General features: G+C 37.6%; 2 protein-coding genes across 22 annotated transcripts in view; one reads left to right on the top strand and one right to left on the bottom strand.

Annotated features, from left to right (window-relative positions):
- Nucleotides 1-2,253, top strand: part of MTMR2 (myotubularin related protein 2) — a 120,918-nt gene extending 118,665 nt beyond the window's left edge. For all 19 annotated transcript variants that reach the window (XM_072795096.1, XM_072795095.1, XM_072795094.1 and 16 more), the window contains one exon: nucleotides 861-2,253. In XM_072795096.1, the coding sequence (XP_072651197.1) occupies nucleotides 861-1,022 (162 nt within the window). In that variant the 3' untranslated portion in view covers nucleotides 1,023-2,253. The remainder of the gene's footprint in view (nucleotides 1-860) is intronic.
- Nucleotides 85-20,615, bottom strand: part of CEP57 (centrosomal protein 57) — a 46,826-nt gene continuing 26,295 nt past the window's right edge. Inside the window, exons 7-12 of one of the 3 annotated variants that reach the window (XM_072795127.1) lie at nucleotides 17,542-17,649; nucleotides 16,955-17,032; nucleotides 11,914-12,155; nucleotides 11,198-11,342; nucleotides 9,395-9,536; nucleotides 85-286 (exon numbers count right to left, since the gene is read on the bottom strand). In XM_072795127.1, coding sequence (XP_072651228.1) covers nucleotides 267-286; nucleotides 9,395-9,536; nucleotides 11,198-11,342; nucleotides 11,914-12,155; nucleotides 16,955-17,032; nucleotides 17,542-17,649 — 735 coding nt within the window. In that variant the 3' untranslated portion in view covers nucleotides 85-266. Of the gene's footprint in view, nucleotides 287-7,735; nucleotides 7,895-8,326; nucleotides 9,537-11,197; nucleotides 11,343-11,913; nucleotides 12,156-16,954; nucleotides 17,033-17,541; nucleotides 17,650-20,615 lie in introns of those variants that run through there. The other 2 variants (XM_072795128.1, XM_072795129.1) reach the window with 2 other exon arrangements.

Genomic DNA, 20,615 nt, shown 5'->3' with positions numbered 1-20,615 from the left:
CTCACCAGTATACAGTGGGAGTGTTCATCCATGCAATTTTATATCAGTTAGGTTCACCCCCTTAAAGCAACTAGAAAAATTAGGTATACTTAAGATTTTTTTTCTGTTAATAGTTAGAATTGTCTAGTAGAAAAAAGCGCACTACACAGGGAATCAATATACTTGATTCTTACTGATTTTGCTTGTCGGTCTTAGATGATCACTTGTCTTTTCCTCTCTTCTTGGAAAGATGAGTGTGGTGGATTTGAGAACTTCTACAAGCCATTTTAATAGTTTGAAGAAATAGCTGTAAGAAAATTAAAAGCCAGACAAGATTCTAGTCCATTTTGACATATGTCTCGTAATGTGTAGTACTTAGAACTGTTTTTTTTTTTTTTTAATTTTTATTTATTTATGATACTCACACAGAGAAAGAGAGAGAGAGAGAGGCAGAGACATAGGCAGAGGGAGAAGCAGGCTCCATGCACCGGGAGCCTGACGTGGGATTCAATCCCAGGTCTCCAGGATCGCGCCCTGGGCCAAAGGCAGGTGCTAAACCGCTGCGCCACCCAGGGATCCCTAGAACTGTTTAAAAGACTAAAAATCTGCAAGTAAATGATAGGCAATCTTTGAGTTTGGGCTTTTAGATTGTCTTAGTTGTTTGTCGTATTTAAGTACCAGCTTCAGGGTGTGTTTATGGGAAGGCCATTGAAAGAGCAGTGTTGTCAGCAGAGTCCAGTTAATTCTCACCGATGTGCTGGAAAGGCTTGGTCCCCGTAGCTGGGGACCATTTAGGAAAGAACTATATGCTAGGATGACTTGACTTTGGGTTTGTTTAGGATTGCCTAGTTGAATGACATCATGGTGTTCTGCTCTTGTAGGAGCCCATTCACAACAGATATAAAGAACTTCTTGCTAAACGAGCAGAGCTTCAGAAAAAAGTAGAGGAACTGCAGAGAGAAATTTCCAACCGATCAACCTCATCCTCTGAGCGAGCCAGTTCTCCTGCACAGTGTGTCACTCCTGTCCAAACCGTTGTGTGAAAGGACTGTACAAGGGGGTCCAGCGTTGCCATGAACTCTGGATTATAATGGCAGCTTTAGGAGTTATGCAGTCTTCTTAAGTTAGAACCCACCCATGGGAGAAATTAAGTTGCTTTATTTATTTTAAATCTCTCTAGGATGGGTTTTGAACTGTAGCAGTGCAGGTGGTTTATGTGAAATAACCCCATAATTATATGATTATGACACTAATCTTTTGGAATTTAAAGTGGATGTGAGAAAGTCACCCAAAGAATATGAAGATGCTTCAATACCAGACCTACAATGGGAAGAAGTTTCTGAATTTAAAATCAAAGTACAGACCACTTCAGAAACGTACCTCTTGAAGGAAGAGAACTCACTGTACAAAGGGAAGGAGCATCAGTTATCATGGCGCACCAGCGCTGCAATTCCGTGGCATTATATACATTGAACCTCCATGTCATGAAAAAAAGCTCAGAATCCTTTTGATACTCCTTCCCCCATCTTGGGTTTTTCTATTCTGGTGTAAAGTGATTTACTTTGATCACCTTTCTGCAGCCCACACTCTTCATATATGATATGGCAAAGTCTTGAGGATATTGTGGTGTAAGTTAGTAGTTGAAAATTGTTGTCATTACTGGCATATGTATTTAGGATGTAGTAGATAGCTGTTCCAAACTGATGCCTTAAAGATTTTCTTGGGGGCAGGGGAGCAGGGTTGAGAGGAGGAATTGGTAGCCGTCCTGGATTTCAAAGAATTCTACACCCTTCAGATTAGTTTCTATATGCCCAATTACTAGAAACAATGAAACACATTTTATAAATTCAATATTATCTTACTCTGTTGCATTTACGTTTTGTGTGTGTGTCTGAACTCAGAAGTTAATTAGTTTTGAGGAAATATTTTAAAATAAGTTTACTAGGTTTCACTTTTTTTCTGAAGTCTGTATACATAGCTTATGGGTAAGAAATACTATGCTCAAATTTTACATGAAATATTTTACTACTACTTTACTTTGCAAATTCTGTAATTCCACTGAAAGATGAAGTCTACCAAAGAACTTACTGCATGTGCACATGTATTACAATCTCAATGCCAGTAAAGGAAATACTGCTTCACTGTTCGCCCGCCAGTAACAGTTCAGTGCTGGTATCATTTGAGTCCCTGGTATCCTAAGAGCCATATGTTATGTACTGTAACAAAGGAGCTTCTTGTCCCTTGGGTCTTTAATTAAAAGGAAATTTCAACCAACTTTTAAACTTGTCCTTATCGTAAGTTGTTTGCCTTAAGAAATGTTATTTGGAAAGTTCTTGAAGAAAAGGGGTAGCTTATTAGAACCTGCTCCAAATTGAAATGTTCAGTTTCAACCCATTTTGCATGCACTATTCTGTGTCTGGACCTTAGTCCTGTTCTTGGGTCTTGTGGTGAGGAACTATAATTTCTCTTAGTACACCCAATATTAGCAAAATTAGTATGATTTGGTCTTTGTGTGATAATTCGTTGCAAGAAAATTAATAATGGTATTTAAATAGCCAACCTATCCATTGAAGCTAAGTTTTCTATTCCAAATATTTTACAAATCCATTCTTTCTTGTCCATTCTACCATTTTCCTCATTTAAGCCTTTATCATGTTGGTCTGATGCCACATATAAGAATTTATATGACTGATGAGCTCAACTATTTCAACCTTCCAGTCTCTGTACCCTCACATCCACTTTAAATTCCAAAGGCCAGAGCAATCTAAATGCAAATCTAACACCATTTTAAGACTTTCCAGGGGTTTCCTTTCATGTTCTGCAGGAGTCTCCAAAGTGGAGTGCATTTAAGATAATCCACTGGTGGTAACGTCAGGATCCTGATGGCATGAGACATTCCTCTTTCGTCCCCCTTGACTTACAACTAATTGGACACCACAGGACGTCCATCTGTGTATCTTAAGTCAAAGGAAGCTATGGAGCCAAGGGAGTTACGGTGGCAAGGATGACGGTGACCTCTGTAGCAGAAGGTGCCTGAAAGTCGGCTTGGGCTACAGCTGGAGGGTTCTGTTGCTTTTTAGGAACACCTGGATTTTTGAAGAGACCCCTCCATGACTGAGTAGAGGGAAAGAAAGCAAAGAATGCTGAAGGGACAGGTATTCCTGCCATACATCCTGGGATTCCAGAAAGAGGTCCATCCACAGGCCTTTGGGAATCCCCCACTCTACGATGGCTCTGCCAGGCCACAGGTGCACCTAAAGCCCCGAGTGCTTAAACACACACCTCCCACCACTCTGCTTCCAGTCTTTTAAAAAACCAAACAAAACTTAAGATTTTATTTGAGACAGCACATGGACGCATGTGTATGAATGCGGTAGAGGGGCAGAGGGAGAGACTCTCAAACAGACTCTGTGCTGTGCTCCTGGAGGAGCCCAAGGAGGTGTTGGATCTAAAGGCCCTGAGATCATGACCTGAGCCCAAACCAGGAGGCGCTCAACCCACTAAGTCACCCAGGTGCCTCCAGTGTTTTGTTTTTTTAATGCCACTTTCTTTATGCACATGACCAACTTTAGCAGTGAGTCACTCCCAGTAATAAAAACCGAAAAGCTTGTGCTATAGTACCACCTTCTGGAAAACAAAAGAAAGGCTTTTAACTGCCAACCTGATGAACTATTAATCAAAGTTAACAAAGCCTTACCTAAAGAAGGATGTTTGCTACTTTAAATGTAGTGGCATAGGCACATTTCATTGAACGCTATGAAAAATGGTAATACAGTATCACAGAAAGGCGATGACAATTCACCAACTACACTCAGAGACAGAATACTGCAATCTAATAAGTAATTCAAAATAACAGGACAAAATTCAAAAAGCTACAAGAAAATTCGGAAAGGCAATTCAGTAAATTAGGAATAAAATTAATGAACATATAAGTACTTTATCTAAAGAGACTGAAATTCTAAAAAAGAACCAAAATGAAAATCTGAAGCTGACCTGCTCAATGAGATGATTATTAGAAAGCATTGGAAATAGAGCAGATCAGATGGGAGAAAGAATAAGCAAGCTGAAGATAGGAATTTAGAAATGATTCAGGTGGAAGAGGAGAGAGAACTAATAAGATGTTAAAAAGATGAACACACCCTATAATAATGGTCAGACTTTATTACAAAAGCCACCATAAAATTAATGGTGGGTATAACAGAGAAGAGGAGGCAGAGAGTTTATAGAAAGAAAGAACGGTGGAGAACTTCCTAAACCTGGAGGAGGAACTGGATATACAAGAATACAAAGCTAACAGAACTTCTCCATGACACATTGTAATGAAATGGTCAAAAGTCCATGATAAAGCCAGGGGGAAAAAGACCCACAAGGGAACCCCCGCCATTAGGCTATCAGATTTCTCAGTACAAATTCTACAGGCTAGGAGAGAATGGAATGACCTATTCAAACAACTGAAAGATAAACATCGCCAGGCAAAAATCCTGTAAGTGGTAAAGTTATCCTTCGGAGATCAAAGAGAAATAAAGGATTTCTGAAACCAATAAAATGTGAGCTCACCACCACTAACACTGCCTTACAAGAAATGTTGGAAGTAGCTCTTCCAGGTGAAAAGATCTAAGTACACAACATTCTTACTAAGGCCATCATTGGACAGAAAACTCTTATTTTAGAATATAATAATTGCAGCACAGATTAAAAGCATTAAAAATAACCATTCCTATTAAAATTGGTAACAGTTCACAGTATAACGAGATCATTTGTGACATCTAAAGTATAAAAGGATGAAATAAGGTAAACGAAGATAAAATTTTTTTTTAGATTTATTTATTTATTCATGAGACACACACAGAGAAGAGGCAGAGTCACAGGCAGAGGGAGAAGCAGGCTCCATGCAGGGAGCCTGATGTGGGACTCGATCCTGGGACTCCAGGATCACACCCTGGGCCAAAGGCAGGTGCTAAACCGCTGAGCCACCAGGGATCCCCCGAAGATAAATTTTTATCAGCGTAAAATGACATTTCCTAGGAGATGTTTTATGTAAAACTGGTAATCACAAAGCAAAAATCTAGAGACCCTAAACAGAAAAAGGACACTGAGCAAATCCCCAAGCACAAACCCTAGCTCACAAAGTTAGAAACAGAAAGAAAAAGAAAGAACAGAGAAACAAACTAGAAGGCAAAAGAGAAAATGGCAGTACTGAGTCCTCACATACCAATAATCACCCTACATGTAAAATGGATTGATTTTACTAGTCAGAATGCAGTGGCTCCATGGGTTAACAAAAAACAGAAACAAAAAGTCCTAAAGGCCCAATTGTATGCTCTCTACAGAAGACTCATTTCAGCTCTAAAAACCTACATAGGCTCAAGGTGAAAGGATGGAAGATGACATCCAAAGCAAGTGGAAACCAGAACAAGGTGGGCATTGCCTACTTACACCAAGTAGACTTTAAGCCCAAAATTTAAAACTGGCAAAGGTCATAATAACATGATACAGCAATCATAAATATGTATGCTAACACCTGAGCACCAAAATATATTAAGCAAATACTAACAGAACTTAGGGGAGAAACAGACATTAAAATAAGAGTAGGGGACGTTAATACCCCACTATTGCCAATGGCAAGATCATCCGTATAGAAAACAAGGGAGATGTGGCCTAGTGGTCTAAGGCTCTGGGTTAAGAAAATCAACACGGTAAACACTGGCACTGAACCACAATTTACAGCAAGTAAACTTATTAGATGTACAGAACAATTAATCAAACAGCAGAGTACACATTGTTCTCAAGTCCACATGCACCTTCTCCAGAGCAGATCATGATAGGACCTGAATCTTAGCAAGTTTAGACTGAAATCACATTATCTTTTCTGATCACAGTGTGTAGTCTATAAATATATGGAACTTAACACACTTCTAAACAAATAGGTCAAAGAAATCAAAAAGAAGGGAAGTTTATAATAATAAACAGATGTTAAGCAATTAGATCTCAACCTAACTTTTTATTTCAAGAAAATAGAAAAAGAACAGATTAAGCTCAAAGTTAGCAGAAGAAAAGAAGTAAAACAAGAACAGAAATAAATGAGAGACCAGAGAAACAAGAGAAAGGATCAACTGAACTAAGACCTGGTTCTTGGAAAAGGTAAAATTGACAGACTTTTAGCTAGATGGAGAAAAAGAGGAGACATTACAACTGATACCACAGAAAGACACAGGATCATAAACTCCTATGAAGTTAGATGCCAAAAAATTACATAACAGTACCCATCAAGATATCAAAGGCATTCTTCACAGAAATATAACAATCCAAAAATTTTGGATCCAAAGCAATTCCAGGAAAAAGACCACAGCTGAGGCATCCTTGAACAACATGGCCGCTAGGAGTGTAGACCCCTCATGCAGTTTAAAATCCTAGTATAACTTCTGACTTCCCCAATACTTAGCTACTAACAGCCTACTGTTGACCAAGAAGTCTTACCAATAAGAGTCAAAAAACATATTCTGCGTTATATACTGTATTCTTAAAGCTAGAGAGAAAAAAAGGCAAGCTCATAAGGAAAATACAATACTGTAAAAAATCCATTTGTAAGTGGACCTACCCAGTTTAAACTCCCATTGTTCAAGGGTCAGTTGTATACTACTAAGCCATAATAATAAAAATAGTCATGGTTCTGTCACAAAACCAGAATAGACGCCAGGATTAAATCCTGGCATGTGTAGTCAACTAATATTTGACAAGGGAGCCAAGAACACTTGACAGGGAAAGAGACTGTCCCAGTCTCTTCAACAAGTGGTGCTGGGAAAACCGGAGAAATACATGCAGAGAACAATGAAACTGGACCCCTACCTCACACCACTCACCAAAATTAACTCAAAATATATCAAAGACTTAAATGTAATACCAGATGCCATAGAATTCCTAGAAGGAAACAAGAGGAAGCTCCTTGATGTTGGTCTCATTGATTTTTTTGGATGTAATGCCAAAAGCACAAACAACAAAAGGAGAAAATAACAAATGGGATTACATCAAACTCTGCTTATGCAACTTTCATATTTGAGTTGATAGTTGTATCTATGTCTATTGATTGTGCAGGTGCCCTTTCTCCTTTATGACCAGGGATACAAAATTGAGACCCATGTGGTTATGTCAAAGCTCTTTAGCCTCCTGTAACTTGTCAGCTTATCCTTCTATTCTCACGTGCATACCTCAACTCATGTACCAGTGCCACTCAGCTGGTCACAATTCTCCCACGTCCCAAAATCTGGCCACTTCCCTTTTATTCTAATCCTATTGACCTGGAATTCTCCCTTATGGCTAATTCCAGTTCTCCGGAGTCTAAGTGTCACTTCCTCCTCCAGGATGTTAACCTCCTCCTCTGTGTCCTCATAGCACTGTGCTCATGCGGTCACACTGTATTCATCACACAAGTGCTGAAATAATTCAGAGGTCTAGCACCTACCTAAGTAAGCATACCCTCCTTACTTAGCCTGGTAGCCACCTCAGCGTCTTACAACATAGAAGGTACTTGTATTTGAAACACACTGCAATAATGCTCTTAAAACAGCCATACAACAATGTACTCCTCTGCTGTAAACTCTCAGATAAGGAGACTGAGACAGTATTGGTATTTTGTTTTCAATTCTCACCTAAGGGTATTAAAAGCTGGATTCGACAATCTAACTCGTACCCAAGGGATGGGGTGGGTTTTAGCACCATTAAACTTCTAATTAGGACTCAGAGCCACTGAAATGCAAAATGAGTGTCACACAATTTAATGACCTGAAATTCAAACACAGCAATAGCAAAAGTTTAATAACTGAAATGGTGGTCAAGACACAAGAAATATTTTCCATGTCAGAGCAGTGATTCCTGGGGTCTGTGGACTCATTGTGGTGAATTCAATGGAGATATAAAGCTGCACACACAAGGAGAAGTTTACATAACATTTCAGAACAAACATCCAAATTGAAGGAACCTAAATCAAGAACTCTGTAAAAAATTAATTCAATTAAAAGGCCTCGCAAGTTTAGAACCCAGATAGGCACTGCATTTCATGCTGATGATACCCAGATAAAATCCCAGAACTCCACTTCATTCCCAGAGGAGGCATAAAAAGGAATCTCTTTAACATGTAGTTAATGTGTTAATTAGTACTCTTTAGAGTATCTTCTCTTATGCCATGAGACAGTTCAGTCTTGTTGGTTTGGTTTCTGTGTGAGCATGACATAGGCATATGTCATACATATTGTTTCTTGATATGTTAATATCCTATTTAGAAATTCAGTTTTTGGAGAAATTACAACAAATAAAGCCTTTTATTATCAGGCTGTTAAGGAAAATTTCAGTGTTTCCTTAGAAAAGCTGCTTTATTTACTTCAGTGGCAAATATATAAAAAGTTAACATGTCTTGATCTATGCAGAATTATGATTTACATTATTAACGTAATGACAAACTGCATGTGTACAGTTAATGCCACACTCATACTATACACCGATACCATGTCCAGGGTTCTTCTAAGTTTCAAGATTGAAAACCACAATGCCTCAAACTGAATAGCATGATTACAAACAGGTATTTAAAAACAGCAAATGTATATGCTTTACAACATTTCATCTTCCATCTTCGTTCTAAAAGCTTTTACTTCATTAACAATGTTTATTCTTTAAAAAATGCTTTTATAATTTCAGCAGTTAATGGACTTAAAATGAATGCTTGGGTCTTTAAATTTTTTTAATGATGGATAACATCAATACAAGTGTATTAAATACTGATCAGTGTTTGAAATGTCAAAAAGCAAAACAATCCTCTTAAATATGTATAAATACTTAAATAGAGAAAACCTCCATCAATAGTCAAAGTACATTTAATGGTCATATTGGAAAGGAGAAACAGGCGGTTCGTGACAGGGGAAGATCTAAAAGGAGACTTTTTAAGCAAACACTGCCTATGGGACAGCCTCATATTTTGATAATTTAAACCTAATTTTACTTAGATATGTAAAGAACTATTAAAAAAAAAATCACACCCACAAGTAAAAAATTGGCAATTTGTTTACAAAGTGCAGTATTTCATTACAGCAAATTCATCTCAAAGAAGCAGAGTGTGTGGCTTCCTAGCTGTTAAAACTCCCCTGGTTTCCATTCAGGTGGTTTAACATTTAGTCATGATACATCACACAAGAAGCCTGTGTGATGAAGCCTGGGCCCCTTCACACCTGCTATTTATTAATTCCAAAAGAGAGTACGAGACCTGGAGAGTAAACTGGCCAAATCTGATTGATGAGGTACAGATTATCTGAATAAAATTTATGACCTGGTAACAGTCAGTAATCCCAACATAAACTACTGCTTTGTAATGAACTCTGTATGGTTTGCATGTCCTTCAATAACTGCAGATTCTTCCTGCTTTTCTCACCGGGTCTCAGCTTGGCAACATCCTTCTTGTTTGTGGTCCCTGTGGTTCCAGAGGATCGACTGCTGCTGTTTCCTTCTTCATCAAGAGTCCTTCTGGTGGTTCGCAAGTCCCTCTTTTGCTTCTCTATCTTCTGTTTCTCCAGCTATAGCAGATAACCAAGGCAGGGAAAAAGGAGCAGCCAATGAAAACATTCTCTTCTGACAACTGGTATTTTTAACTCTCATACAAACCAAGATGCAAATAATATATTCTGGGTTTATTGTTTTAAAACCTTCAAAAATCTGCTGTACCTGTCATTTAACACTCAGTGTGTAAAAACACAGAGTGACATACAAACAAGTGAACAGGAGTAAACACACCAATACTGATGCTGTTTCTGAAGGTGCTGCCCAAGTGCAGAAGAGGGTTTGGAGGAAGGCATCATGAAAAAGAAAAAAATTTGACATCATAAGTGAAGGACAGGACAGATACTAATAGATGAAGAAGAGGTGAACGGTGGTTCTAGAACTAGTCTGAAGAGGCAACGAAACATGCTCTAAATAGATGAAGACATGGTAATATATTAATACAAAAAGTTTTTGATTTTATTATTTCACTATTTTAGAATAATTTCACAGAGAATTTACTTATTTTTAGAGAGCTTTACTTGTACTTTAAACCACTGCCAAATTGGTTTTCCATTAGAATAGAGTCTAATGTACAACAAACAAATCAGATCATTACTTCTACAGCAATCATTTGCTTATATTCTTTTTTGAAACATGAACTTTACAAAAAAATACTTCAGAGCTCAGGTTTTGGAGTTGAAAAGACTCAAGTTTGCATGCCAGCTCTGCATTTACTACTAGTGGGTTAGTGTTTCCTTGCACAGGAGTTACTTAATTTCACTTTAAGATCTGTCTACCTCCCAGGAAACTTAGCCTGGTTTCCTATAAAATAAGATCATACACTCAGTTCACAAGTGTTCCATGAAAATTGAGAGGACATATTCAGACGCACTCAGCATCATGCCTACCACACAGCCACCAATCAGTAAATGTCAGCCAAGCCTGTTCTGCTCCTAGTCTTTCTCCATTTCCATCAGTGGTACTGCCATCCTTTCCTTCCAAATGATATTCAGCAGCAAGTTGCCCTGATCATTCTACTTCTAAAACACACCTCCAATGTGTCCACTTCACGCCCACTGCAGTCACTGATGACCTCTGGCAGAGAAGAGCTTCACCCGGCCCCGCTGTTCTCTCCGCCTGGTCTTTAAGCCCAACCCTAGCAGTCACAGCTCTCTCTTAACAGCCACGAATCATTATGTTTCTCTCCAGATGAAAACCCTGGAATGTGCCTTCCCACTGCACTTAGTAGATATTAAATACATGGCTGTTCTATTCATTTAATTAGCAATATAAATATAACTCAAGATTTTTTTTCACATATTTATATCTGACATTCCTTTGGAAATCAATTTCTAAGTGCTTTTTAAAAGACTAAGGTAAATTTAGAACCATTTAAATTCATCATGGAAGTTAAAGTTTGTTCATATAAAGGTAAGAAAATTAAAAATATTAAGTATTTGAAAGATGTATCTTAGGTGGTAAAATCTCTCACAGATTATGAAACTGTCTTCCTTCCTAACCCACTTAACACCAATTCTTAAGTGTCTACAGGAAAGAAATGTTTCCTGTAGTTCCCTATCTGTGATACACTTAAGTGGTCAATTAACATATTTGAGGAAAAGGGTTTTTTGGGTTCTGCCTCATTTTTGGTTTTGAATCATTCACAACAGGGAAAGGGAAACCGAGTGTGAGTTACCTGGGCTTGGTATTTCCGAACTTTAGTTATTTGGTTGGCTTTGGCCTCCATCCTCCCCACTAATGCCTCCAGTTCACACTCTAAGTTGTCCTTCAGTTCAACAGTTGGGGATTCTTGGATAAGTTTCGCAAGCTGCTGGTGATCACTATATAGGAAATAAAGGTAGGGGTTGGTTAAGTTTTCTGTTTCATGGTTAGGTCCACCACATCCCATTACTCACCATGGGACCACTGCTGTGTGCAATAAAAAATGACTCAATTTTGTAAAGAGAAACAAGATTCAAGAAAGGCACTGGAGGCAAATGCAAAAGGAGTTCTTAATTTCAAAGACCTAGTTATTTATATTTCTACCTCCCCCAGAACAGTATACACGAATAAAGGAAAGCCTAGAAAGAAAGGATCTTGTTCCTCAGATACTCACATCCTAACTTACCATGTAAGCTTAACTAAACTCAATGTATTTCAAGCTCCCAAATAAGGAAATAAGACTGAAATGTAAAACCCTGGTCTTCAAAACATTTAACAATATTAGAAAACAGAGATTTTCCCCAGAACAGTTGTATCTGTTAAGGTCCTAGTAACTTGCTCAGTGGTTGGTGCAAGGACTATTGCTCAGATATTCGTTGAACAAATTAACAATAGGATTAATGAAATCACTAAGGTTAATATGAAGTTTTAGAACTAAATATAATTTAAAAAACAAAAGCTAAAACTTACAAGCTCATTTGCCCAAATTCATCTTGTAAAGTCTGTAAGACTTCTGATAGCTCTTCATTAACGCTGTTGGAGGAGGGAGGTGTTCCTGACAACTTCTTACTTTTACCACTTCGTGAAGAACTTTGCTTTGTAATAGGAACACTGTTGACCACTCTATCGTTGCACAGGGCTTTACTGTGTTGCTTCATCAGATGCAGGACATGCTGAACATTGGCTACCACAGCATGACTAGGACTGGTGGACTGAAGAAAAATGAGAATTAACTGAAGCCAACCCTCTAAATGTTTTCCTGTTTACTCCCTAATCTGAGTAAAAAGACCCCCACCCACAAAAAGGCTTTATGATATAAATCTCCTAGAGTAAATCCAAATACCAAGTCCCATTTAACCTCTAAGTATCTATACTCCACTTTAGTCTCTACCCTGCTGTCATTCCCTTACAACCACCTTACTATCTATTGGAAGATCCCATTGGCCTCCCTGCCACCAGTGTCTTCAGTCTCTTAACTCCATAGTGCTATCAGCTATCCTAAAATATCTTCATTGTAGTATCAGGTTTTTCTCTTATGAAATATTCGATGTTAAGTCCACCTAACACTAATGTCTACACTCCTCAGCATAGGAAAAAAGTCTTTCATCATTGAGCTGCAATTTATATTCCCTGGCTTTATGTATGTCCCATCATCCCCTAATGGAACTAGAAGGTATTATGCTAAGTGAAATAAGTCAGCCAGAGAAAGACAATTTTGATTTCACTCATATGTAGAACTTAAGAAACAAAACGGATGATCATAGGGGAAGAGAAGGAAAAATAAAATAAGGTGAAAATGGAGAGGGAGGCAAACCATTTTAGGGTCACCAAACTATAGGAAACACAACTGAGGGTTGCTGGAGGGGAGGGGGAGTGGAGGGATGGTCTAACAGGGTAACAGGCATTAAGGAGGGCACTTGATGTAATGAGCCCTGGGTATTATACACAACGGATGAATCTGAATTCTACCTTGAAAATCTGCATTACTTAAACTATATTTATTTGCACATGTCATTTCTTTTGTGTGGCCAATATTTCTACCATCTTTAAAACCCAGTTCAAATATATTAACTTGTAAAGACTTCCTTAAAACCTCCAGGTAATGAATTGGTCCAAATAAGTAGTTGACTCTAAGATCACCTACAACATTTCTATCATAGCGTTTATCACGATAGATTGCAATTGTGTTTGCATATTTATTTCATGTACTAAACAGTGTATGTACTTCCAGGTGTTAGGGACTGTCATTATATTCATTTCTCTATCCTCAAATACTAGGATGTACTAAGTCTATCCTTGTCACATAAATAACAATAGGAAAAACCTGGTAGCCTTCTCAAGATTTCTGGTTTTGAATATTAAACAATGGTCTCAGCATACTATTTCATCAACAGATGCCTAGGCTAACTTGGCTCCATAAGCATCATCTAGACATCTTGTTTAAAATGCAGAGTCCTAGGCAGACTCCAAACCTGATCAGTGCAGGGGTCAAGGCTTGGAAATGTATACTTTTAATTCTACCAGTTGATTCTGACCAGACAGGTTTGGAAACCACTATACTAAGCTAAATATGTATTTTTTAAATTCTACTTTCTATTGTTGGGTAGCAAATTGAATCTAGCATTATATACTAAGAAGTATGTATACTGTATCCAAGTGGGGTTTATTCCAGGAATTCAAGACTAGTTCAATTATTTTTTAAAAAATTGATCAACGTAATGTAGTAATGTTGTAACTTTCAACAGTAAAAAAGAAAAACCCATAACCATATCATTTAATGAAGAAAAAGCATTTGAAAAAAAATCCAGTGCCTTACTGGGTACTCTCAGTACCAGCAAAGTAGAAACAGAAGGAAATTTCCTCTAGCCTGATAAAGAGCACTGACAAACAACCTATAGCTAACATCATGTCTACTGGTGAGACTGAATGCTAATGCTTTCCCCGGACTTAAGATCAGAAAGAAGGCAACGATGTCTACTCTCATCATCCTTGTTTAATGTAATACTGAAAATCCTAGCCAGTGCAGTAAGGCAAAAAAGGAAATGAAAGGCAATGCAAATTAAAAAAATAAAACTGTCCCTGTTTACAGATAACATGCTTCTCTACATAGAAAATCCTAAAAAAATCCAAAAATTAAGACTAGTAAGTGAATTCAGTGAAATCTCAGAATGTAACTTCAACATATAAAAACTAAATATACTAGCAATGATCACACAGAAACTAAATTAAAACTAAATCCAACTTACATTTGCTCTAAAACAATTATGTGAGTATAAATGTAATAAAAGACAAGGGACCAATATGCTGGAATCCACAAAACACTGATGAAAGAAATCAAAGATCTAAATAAAAGCGATACTGTACTCATGGTCTGGAAGACTCAACAATCAATTCTCCTAAGCTGATCTATGGGTATAATGAAATTCCAATAAAAATTATAACAAGATTCTTTAATAGATAGAGCCAAGTTTATTCTAAAATTCATATGAAGAGGCAAAGAAACTAGAATATCTGAAACAATTTTGAAAAAGAATAATAAAGAATCACTCTCCCTGATGTTACGACATATAAAAAAGCCACAATAATCAAAGCAGTGTGGTACTGGCAAAGAGATAAACACATATATCAATGGAACAGAATAAAAAATAAACCTTGACTTAACAAGGCTAATATTGTCTATACAAATCATTTCCAGTGGATCATAGATTTAGATGTAAAATATAAAATTATAGAATATATATGAAACATAAGTGAAAATCCAGAGTATGTTGGTCCTGGCAAAGATCATATTAGACCTGACATAATCCACAAAAACACAAATCTCAATTAACTAGATTTCATCAAAACAAAAAGCTGCTTTGTAAAAAACAGTGTAAGAGGGAGAAAGACTGGGAGAATATATTTGCAAACTATGTGTCTGATATATGGCTTATATCAAAACAACTCTCAAACCCTAACAGTAAAAAAACAAGCCAGTTAAAAAAGGGCAAGAAATGTAGATACATATTTCACTAGAGGATAGATGTACGGTAAATAAGCACATGAAAAGAATATGACCACCATCATTAGTGTAATATAAATTAAAAGCACAGTTAGCTTTCAGGATGTGCATTTTATATCTTTTTAATTTCATTTTTCTAAGTAAATCTTTTTTTTTTTTTTTTGCATTTTGTAAGTGTACTGGTCTATGACAACATACAATTAAAAATAAAAAATGACCCTTCACAATACAGAATTTGAGGACACAAATATTTCACAAAGAGTACAAATAACTTCAGAAGGAGAGTTCAGGTTGAAAAGACTGGTCTTTGAACCTAATCTGTTCAACCTTTATGTTAATAACTTCAATGAGAATTACCAAAAGCTTTACTTCAGGATAACAAAATACTGAACTAGATTCTAATGCAATGTGGGATAGGGTGAATCTATTCCTATAGAGTCTCACTTACTTACAAATATTGTATAAGATAATTAAATCTACAAATGTAGGACCTACAAAGACTAATGCAAAGACTCAGGAAAACACCTGTTACTTCAACTGACTCTAAAATCAATGAGAGCAAGGGATGATGTGGCTTCTCCCAGAACATTAATATGATGCTAGGCTGAGTTGGCAGACTCCCAGAACATGACAAAGTCTCTATTTAGTGCTAGTCACACCACATTTAGAAAAGAAGAGAGCAATGAGGAGGTAAAGAAACTCCTAGAGCAGCCCCGGTGGCACAGCGGTTTAGCGCTGCCTGCAGCCCAGGGTGTGATCCTGGAGACCCGGGATCGAGTCCCACATTGGGCTCCCTGCGTGGGGCCTGCTCTCCCTCTGCCTGTGTCTCTGCCTCTCTCTCTAACTGTGTTGTGTCTCTATGAATAAATAAATAAAAAAAAAAAAAAAAAAGAAACTCCTAAAACACATCCTATGCTGAATACCTAAAGAAAACAAGTGTTTGTTCATAACCTAGAATAGAGTAAGGAGTGAAGAATTAAGATAAAGTTATTTTCAGAAGTTTTAAAATTTCTCTACAGTCAAGGGCTCTTTTGTTCCATGTGGATCCCTGACAGCAGAGCAGAAAAAGAACAATGAAAATTAACAGTGAAAGGTTTTAACTTATTTAGGAACTTTAAAATAAAGTGGCCTAGAAATGTATTATTGAGTCTCATCAGATGTAATTTTTTTTAAGATTTTATTTACTTATTCATGAGAGACACAGAGAGAGGCAGAGACACAGGCAGAGGGAGAAGCAGGCTCCATGCAGGAAGCCCAGGATCATGACCTGAGCAAAAGGCAGGTGCTCAACCACTGAGCCACCTGGGCATCCCATATATATATATTTTTATGTTTATTTATATATAAATTTTATATTTATATATAAATTTTATATTTATTTATATATATATATATTTTTAAAGATATATTTATTTATTTTAGGGAGTAAGTGGGAAAAAGGCAGGAGAGGGAGAGAGAATCTCAAGTAGACTGCCAGCTGAGTGCAGTGCCCAATGTGGGGCTTGATCCCAGGACGCTCTGATCAGACCTGAGCTGAAATCAAGAGTCAGCCGCTCAACTGACTGAGCCACCCAGGAGCCCCTAAACTAACACAGTGTTAAGCATTTATTGAAATTACTCAGTACTTGCTGATATTTGACAAAATTATCATCTCTACATTTAGACACTGAAGGAATCTAAGATTCAAGTCTATTTGTAACTACTTCTTGGAGAATGAGTTCTGTAAGTAATATGCATGTGAGGACAAGCAGGATGTGATTTCTATTTATTTAAATATCTACTTATATTTCCTTGCACATACGTTTTATCTGCCTTAAAGTCCCCCTAGTCTCTTTCCTGCTCTTCCAGTCCCATAAAATTTTCCATCTCTTTCTCACATCACTAGGATCCATATTGGTAAAAGGGCAGAAAAATGTTTTCCCCATTTACAGGCATACAGGTGTAGGAGTTTTTTAAACTCAAATTACTAAGTTGTAAAGAAAAAAAAAATTCAGACTTTGACCAACTTACCTTTCCAGCTACAAACGGCATATCCCCCAAGCATAATCTATAATGTGGTTGTACAGCAAAATAGTTCCTAGAACTTTTCTGAATGGAAAGAAAAACAAGTTTACTCACATGGTGATAAAAACTAACCATACACAACAAGCCTGAAATTTCAGCTTAGTGCTGGGCTACTTGCTTCATCGATACTGGAATGTTCTCAAGCTCCTAATAATATTTGACAATGCATCCTTAGCCTAGCAAAGGGTAGGAAGGAAAAAATAGTACCTGCCAAAATAGCAATTAATCTCAGTAAAGAAATAGTGTGTATATATGTAATGCATGTATAGTCACATATGTCTAAAGACATGTGAAGAATAAAAGGTCATTAATGCAGTACTGAATAGTCAAGATTTGTATGTGTTTTGCGGTTCCAAAAATTTTCATACATATTATCAAGATAAAAATTCCTAAGTAGATATTACTTATTTCCATCTTCCCAATGGAGAAATTGAATGAAAGAGATTTTTCTCATCCAAGTTTGATGTACCACATTGTTTTATGAGCATTTTCACATAAATCAGCACTTTGACTTACTGGTCCTGTTTTCATACCTTTTCAGGTGGTTTTGACTTCTTTTTTTTAACTCTTCTTGCACTGGGAACATATGGAGTTGTCTTATCTTCAAAAATAATTCTATTTGCTTCTAGCCCAGTCTGCAACTAAGAAAAATACAGCAGTGTAAACTTAATGCTATAGAAATAAGAGCTATTATTTAAATTTGAGATTTAAATCCGATAGTATCTGACTGAAAAAAGCTGTGTAAATTGTCAATATTTAATTTTTTTTAAAGATTTATTTATTTATTTATTCATGAGAGACAGAGAGAGAGAGAGAGAGAGAGAGAGAGAGGCAGAGACACAGGCAGAGGGAGAAGCAGGCTCTATGCCGGGAGCCCGACACAGGACTCGATCCCAGGACTCCAGGATCGCGCCCTGGGCCAAAGGCAGGCGCTAAACCGCTGAGCCACCCAGGGATCCCCACCAAATATTTTATTTTATTTATTTATTTATTTATTTTTTTTTTTTTTAAATTTTTATTTATTTATGATAGTCACAGAGAGAGAGAGAGAGAGAGAGGCAGAGCCACAGGCAGAGGGAGAAGCAGGCTCCATGCACCGGGAACCCGACGTGGGATTCGATCCAGGGTCTCCAGGATCGCGCCCTGGGCCAAAGGCAGGCGCCAAACCGCTGCGCCACCCAGGGATCCCCCCACCAAATATTTTAAATCAATATAAGTCTCTCATTTTATCTTGAAATGTGGTGTTATTTATAATTTATCTTCTTTTTTTTTTCTTTTTTTTTTTTTTAGATTGGAACCCTTTAGCTCCATTATTTGTGGTTGTTCCATAAATTAAGCCTAAGGTGATCAATGTAATATATAACTCCAAACCAAAGCTTTGTTATGTTCTTTTTTACACATGGCAATTTCATCAGTGCCAGACACAAAGCAGCTGGAGGGCAAAATACATTTCTTCCTATTTAAAAACTCACTCTTAGAATGTAAGAAAAAGCAACTGGAAATTTATGTCCGAAAGAACTAAAAGGTGTATCACAGCAAATGCTATCATGCCCCTTTTCTCCAGAAGTTTAGTAAAACTACATTAGTTTTAAAATAGTTCCCTATGCACATAGTAGAAATTCCAAAGCCAATTACTAGGGATTTCAAACAAGGACTGGTACCTTCCCTAAATCAATGTTCAGATTTCCCTTTTTTTTTTTTAAGATTTTAAATAAAATCTTTATTCACAACACACACACACACACACACACAGAGGCAGAGACACAGGCAGCGGGAGAAACAGGCTCCATGCAGGAAGCCTGACGTGGGACTCGATCCCGGGTCTCCAGGATCAAACCCTGGGCTGAAGGCGGCGCTAAACCACTGAGCCACCCGGGCTGCCTAATGTTCAGATTTCCTAAAAGAAAAAACATTTACACCTGTGGATTTGTCTACAATAGTGGTTTTGAAACCAGCCTGTGTATCAAAATCATTTGGAGTTCATGAGGAATATTCAGATTGTCATGATCTTCTCATTGTTAATGTTCCCCAGGAAATTATGATGGAGTTCGGAACCAATGGACTAAATAAATACCGAGAATACTAACATTTCCCACAATGACTGCATTCTTGAAGCACAGAAATCTATTCAGAGACAAAAGAATGGAGGGATGTGGGCAGCCCGGGTGGCTCAGTGGTTTAGCACCGCGCCGCCTTCAGCCCAGGGTTTGATCCTGGAGACCCGGGATCGAGTCCCACGTTAGGCTTCCTGCATGGAGCCTGCTTCTCCCTCTGCCTGTGTCTCTTCCTCTCTCTCTCTCTCTCTCTCATGAATAAATAAATAAAAATAAATGGAAGGAGCCTCGGTGCCCATCGAAAGATGAATGGATAAAGAAGATGTGGTATACGTATACAATGGAATATTCCTCAGCCATTAGAAACAACAAATACCCACCATTTGCTTCAACATGAATGGAACTGGAGGGTATTATGCCGAGTGAAATAAGTCAACTGGACAAGGACAAACATTATACGGTCTCATTCATTTGGGGAATATAAAAAATAGTGAAAGAGAATAAAGGGGAAAGGAGAGAAAATGAGTGGAAAATATCAGTGAGGGTGACAGCACATGAGAGACTCCTCTAACTCTGGGAAATGAACAAGGGGTAGTGGAAAGGGAGGTGGGTAGGGGGTTGAGGTGACTTGGTGATGGGCACTGAGGGGGGCACTTGACGGGATGAGCATTGGGTGTTATGCTATATGTTAGCAAACAGAACTCCAATAAAAAATATACAAAACAAAAAGAAAAAAAATCTTAAAAAAAAAAAAAAAAAAGAATGGAGGGATGTCTCCCCTCAGGAGCACCTATATTCCCACACATCTAATAATGCTTTATATACAGTAAACTGGACAGGATTCATTGAACATAAAATTACTACCCTGGAAAAAAAAACACTACTCTGGAAAACCTATGAGGCCAATGAGTTTGAATAGCATAAAAAGAACAATTTCTTTTTAAATGTTTTAACTTCCAGTTTATTTAGTTCTTCCTGGTTGTGGTTACGTATTTGTGTGGCAGAGTTTTAACTATTCTAAAGTACTTTCATTGTCTTTTCTCCTGTTTGATCTCTCCAACACTAGGAAGATATAAAACGAAGATCACTTCATCAATGGTAATCCAAGCTCTGAATGGTTAAATATCTTGCCCCAGACTATACAAGTTAAGGTTAGCTTGACTTGGGGGCACCTGGGTGGCTCACTCAGTTAAGTGTCTAGCTTCAGCTCAGAGCATGATCTTGGGGTCCTGGGACCAAGCCCCGTGTCAGGCTCCCTATTAGTCAGTGGGGAGTCTGCTTCTTTCTCCCTTTCCCTCTGCCCCTCCTTCACACACCCCCATCCCCCGGGCTCACGTGCAGATTCTCTCAAATAAATAAATTCTTAGGGGGGAAAAAAAAGTCAGCTTGACTTGGAACCATGTTCGGTCTCCGTTGTCATTCCACTATAATGGTGTTCAACTATCAGAACTCAAAACTTTTTACTGTATTACCAGTAGTAACTATTTGGTCCCTTCTTTATACCTGCTAAGTGAAAAAGAAAGCACAAATACTGTAAATTAAATTCATAAGAT

Source organism: Canis lupus, chromosome 23 (genome assembly GCF_048164855.1).
Source record: "Canis lupus baileyi chromosome 23, mCanLup2.hap1, whole genome shotgun sequence".
NCBI lineage: Eukaryota > Metazoa > Chordata > Mammalia > Carnivora > Canidae > Canis > Canis lupus.
Note: the sequence above shows the minus strand (reverse complement) of the source record. Positions and strands in the feature narration are given on the sequence as shown.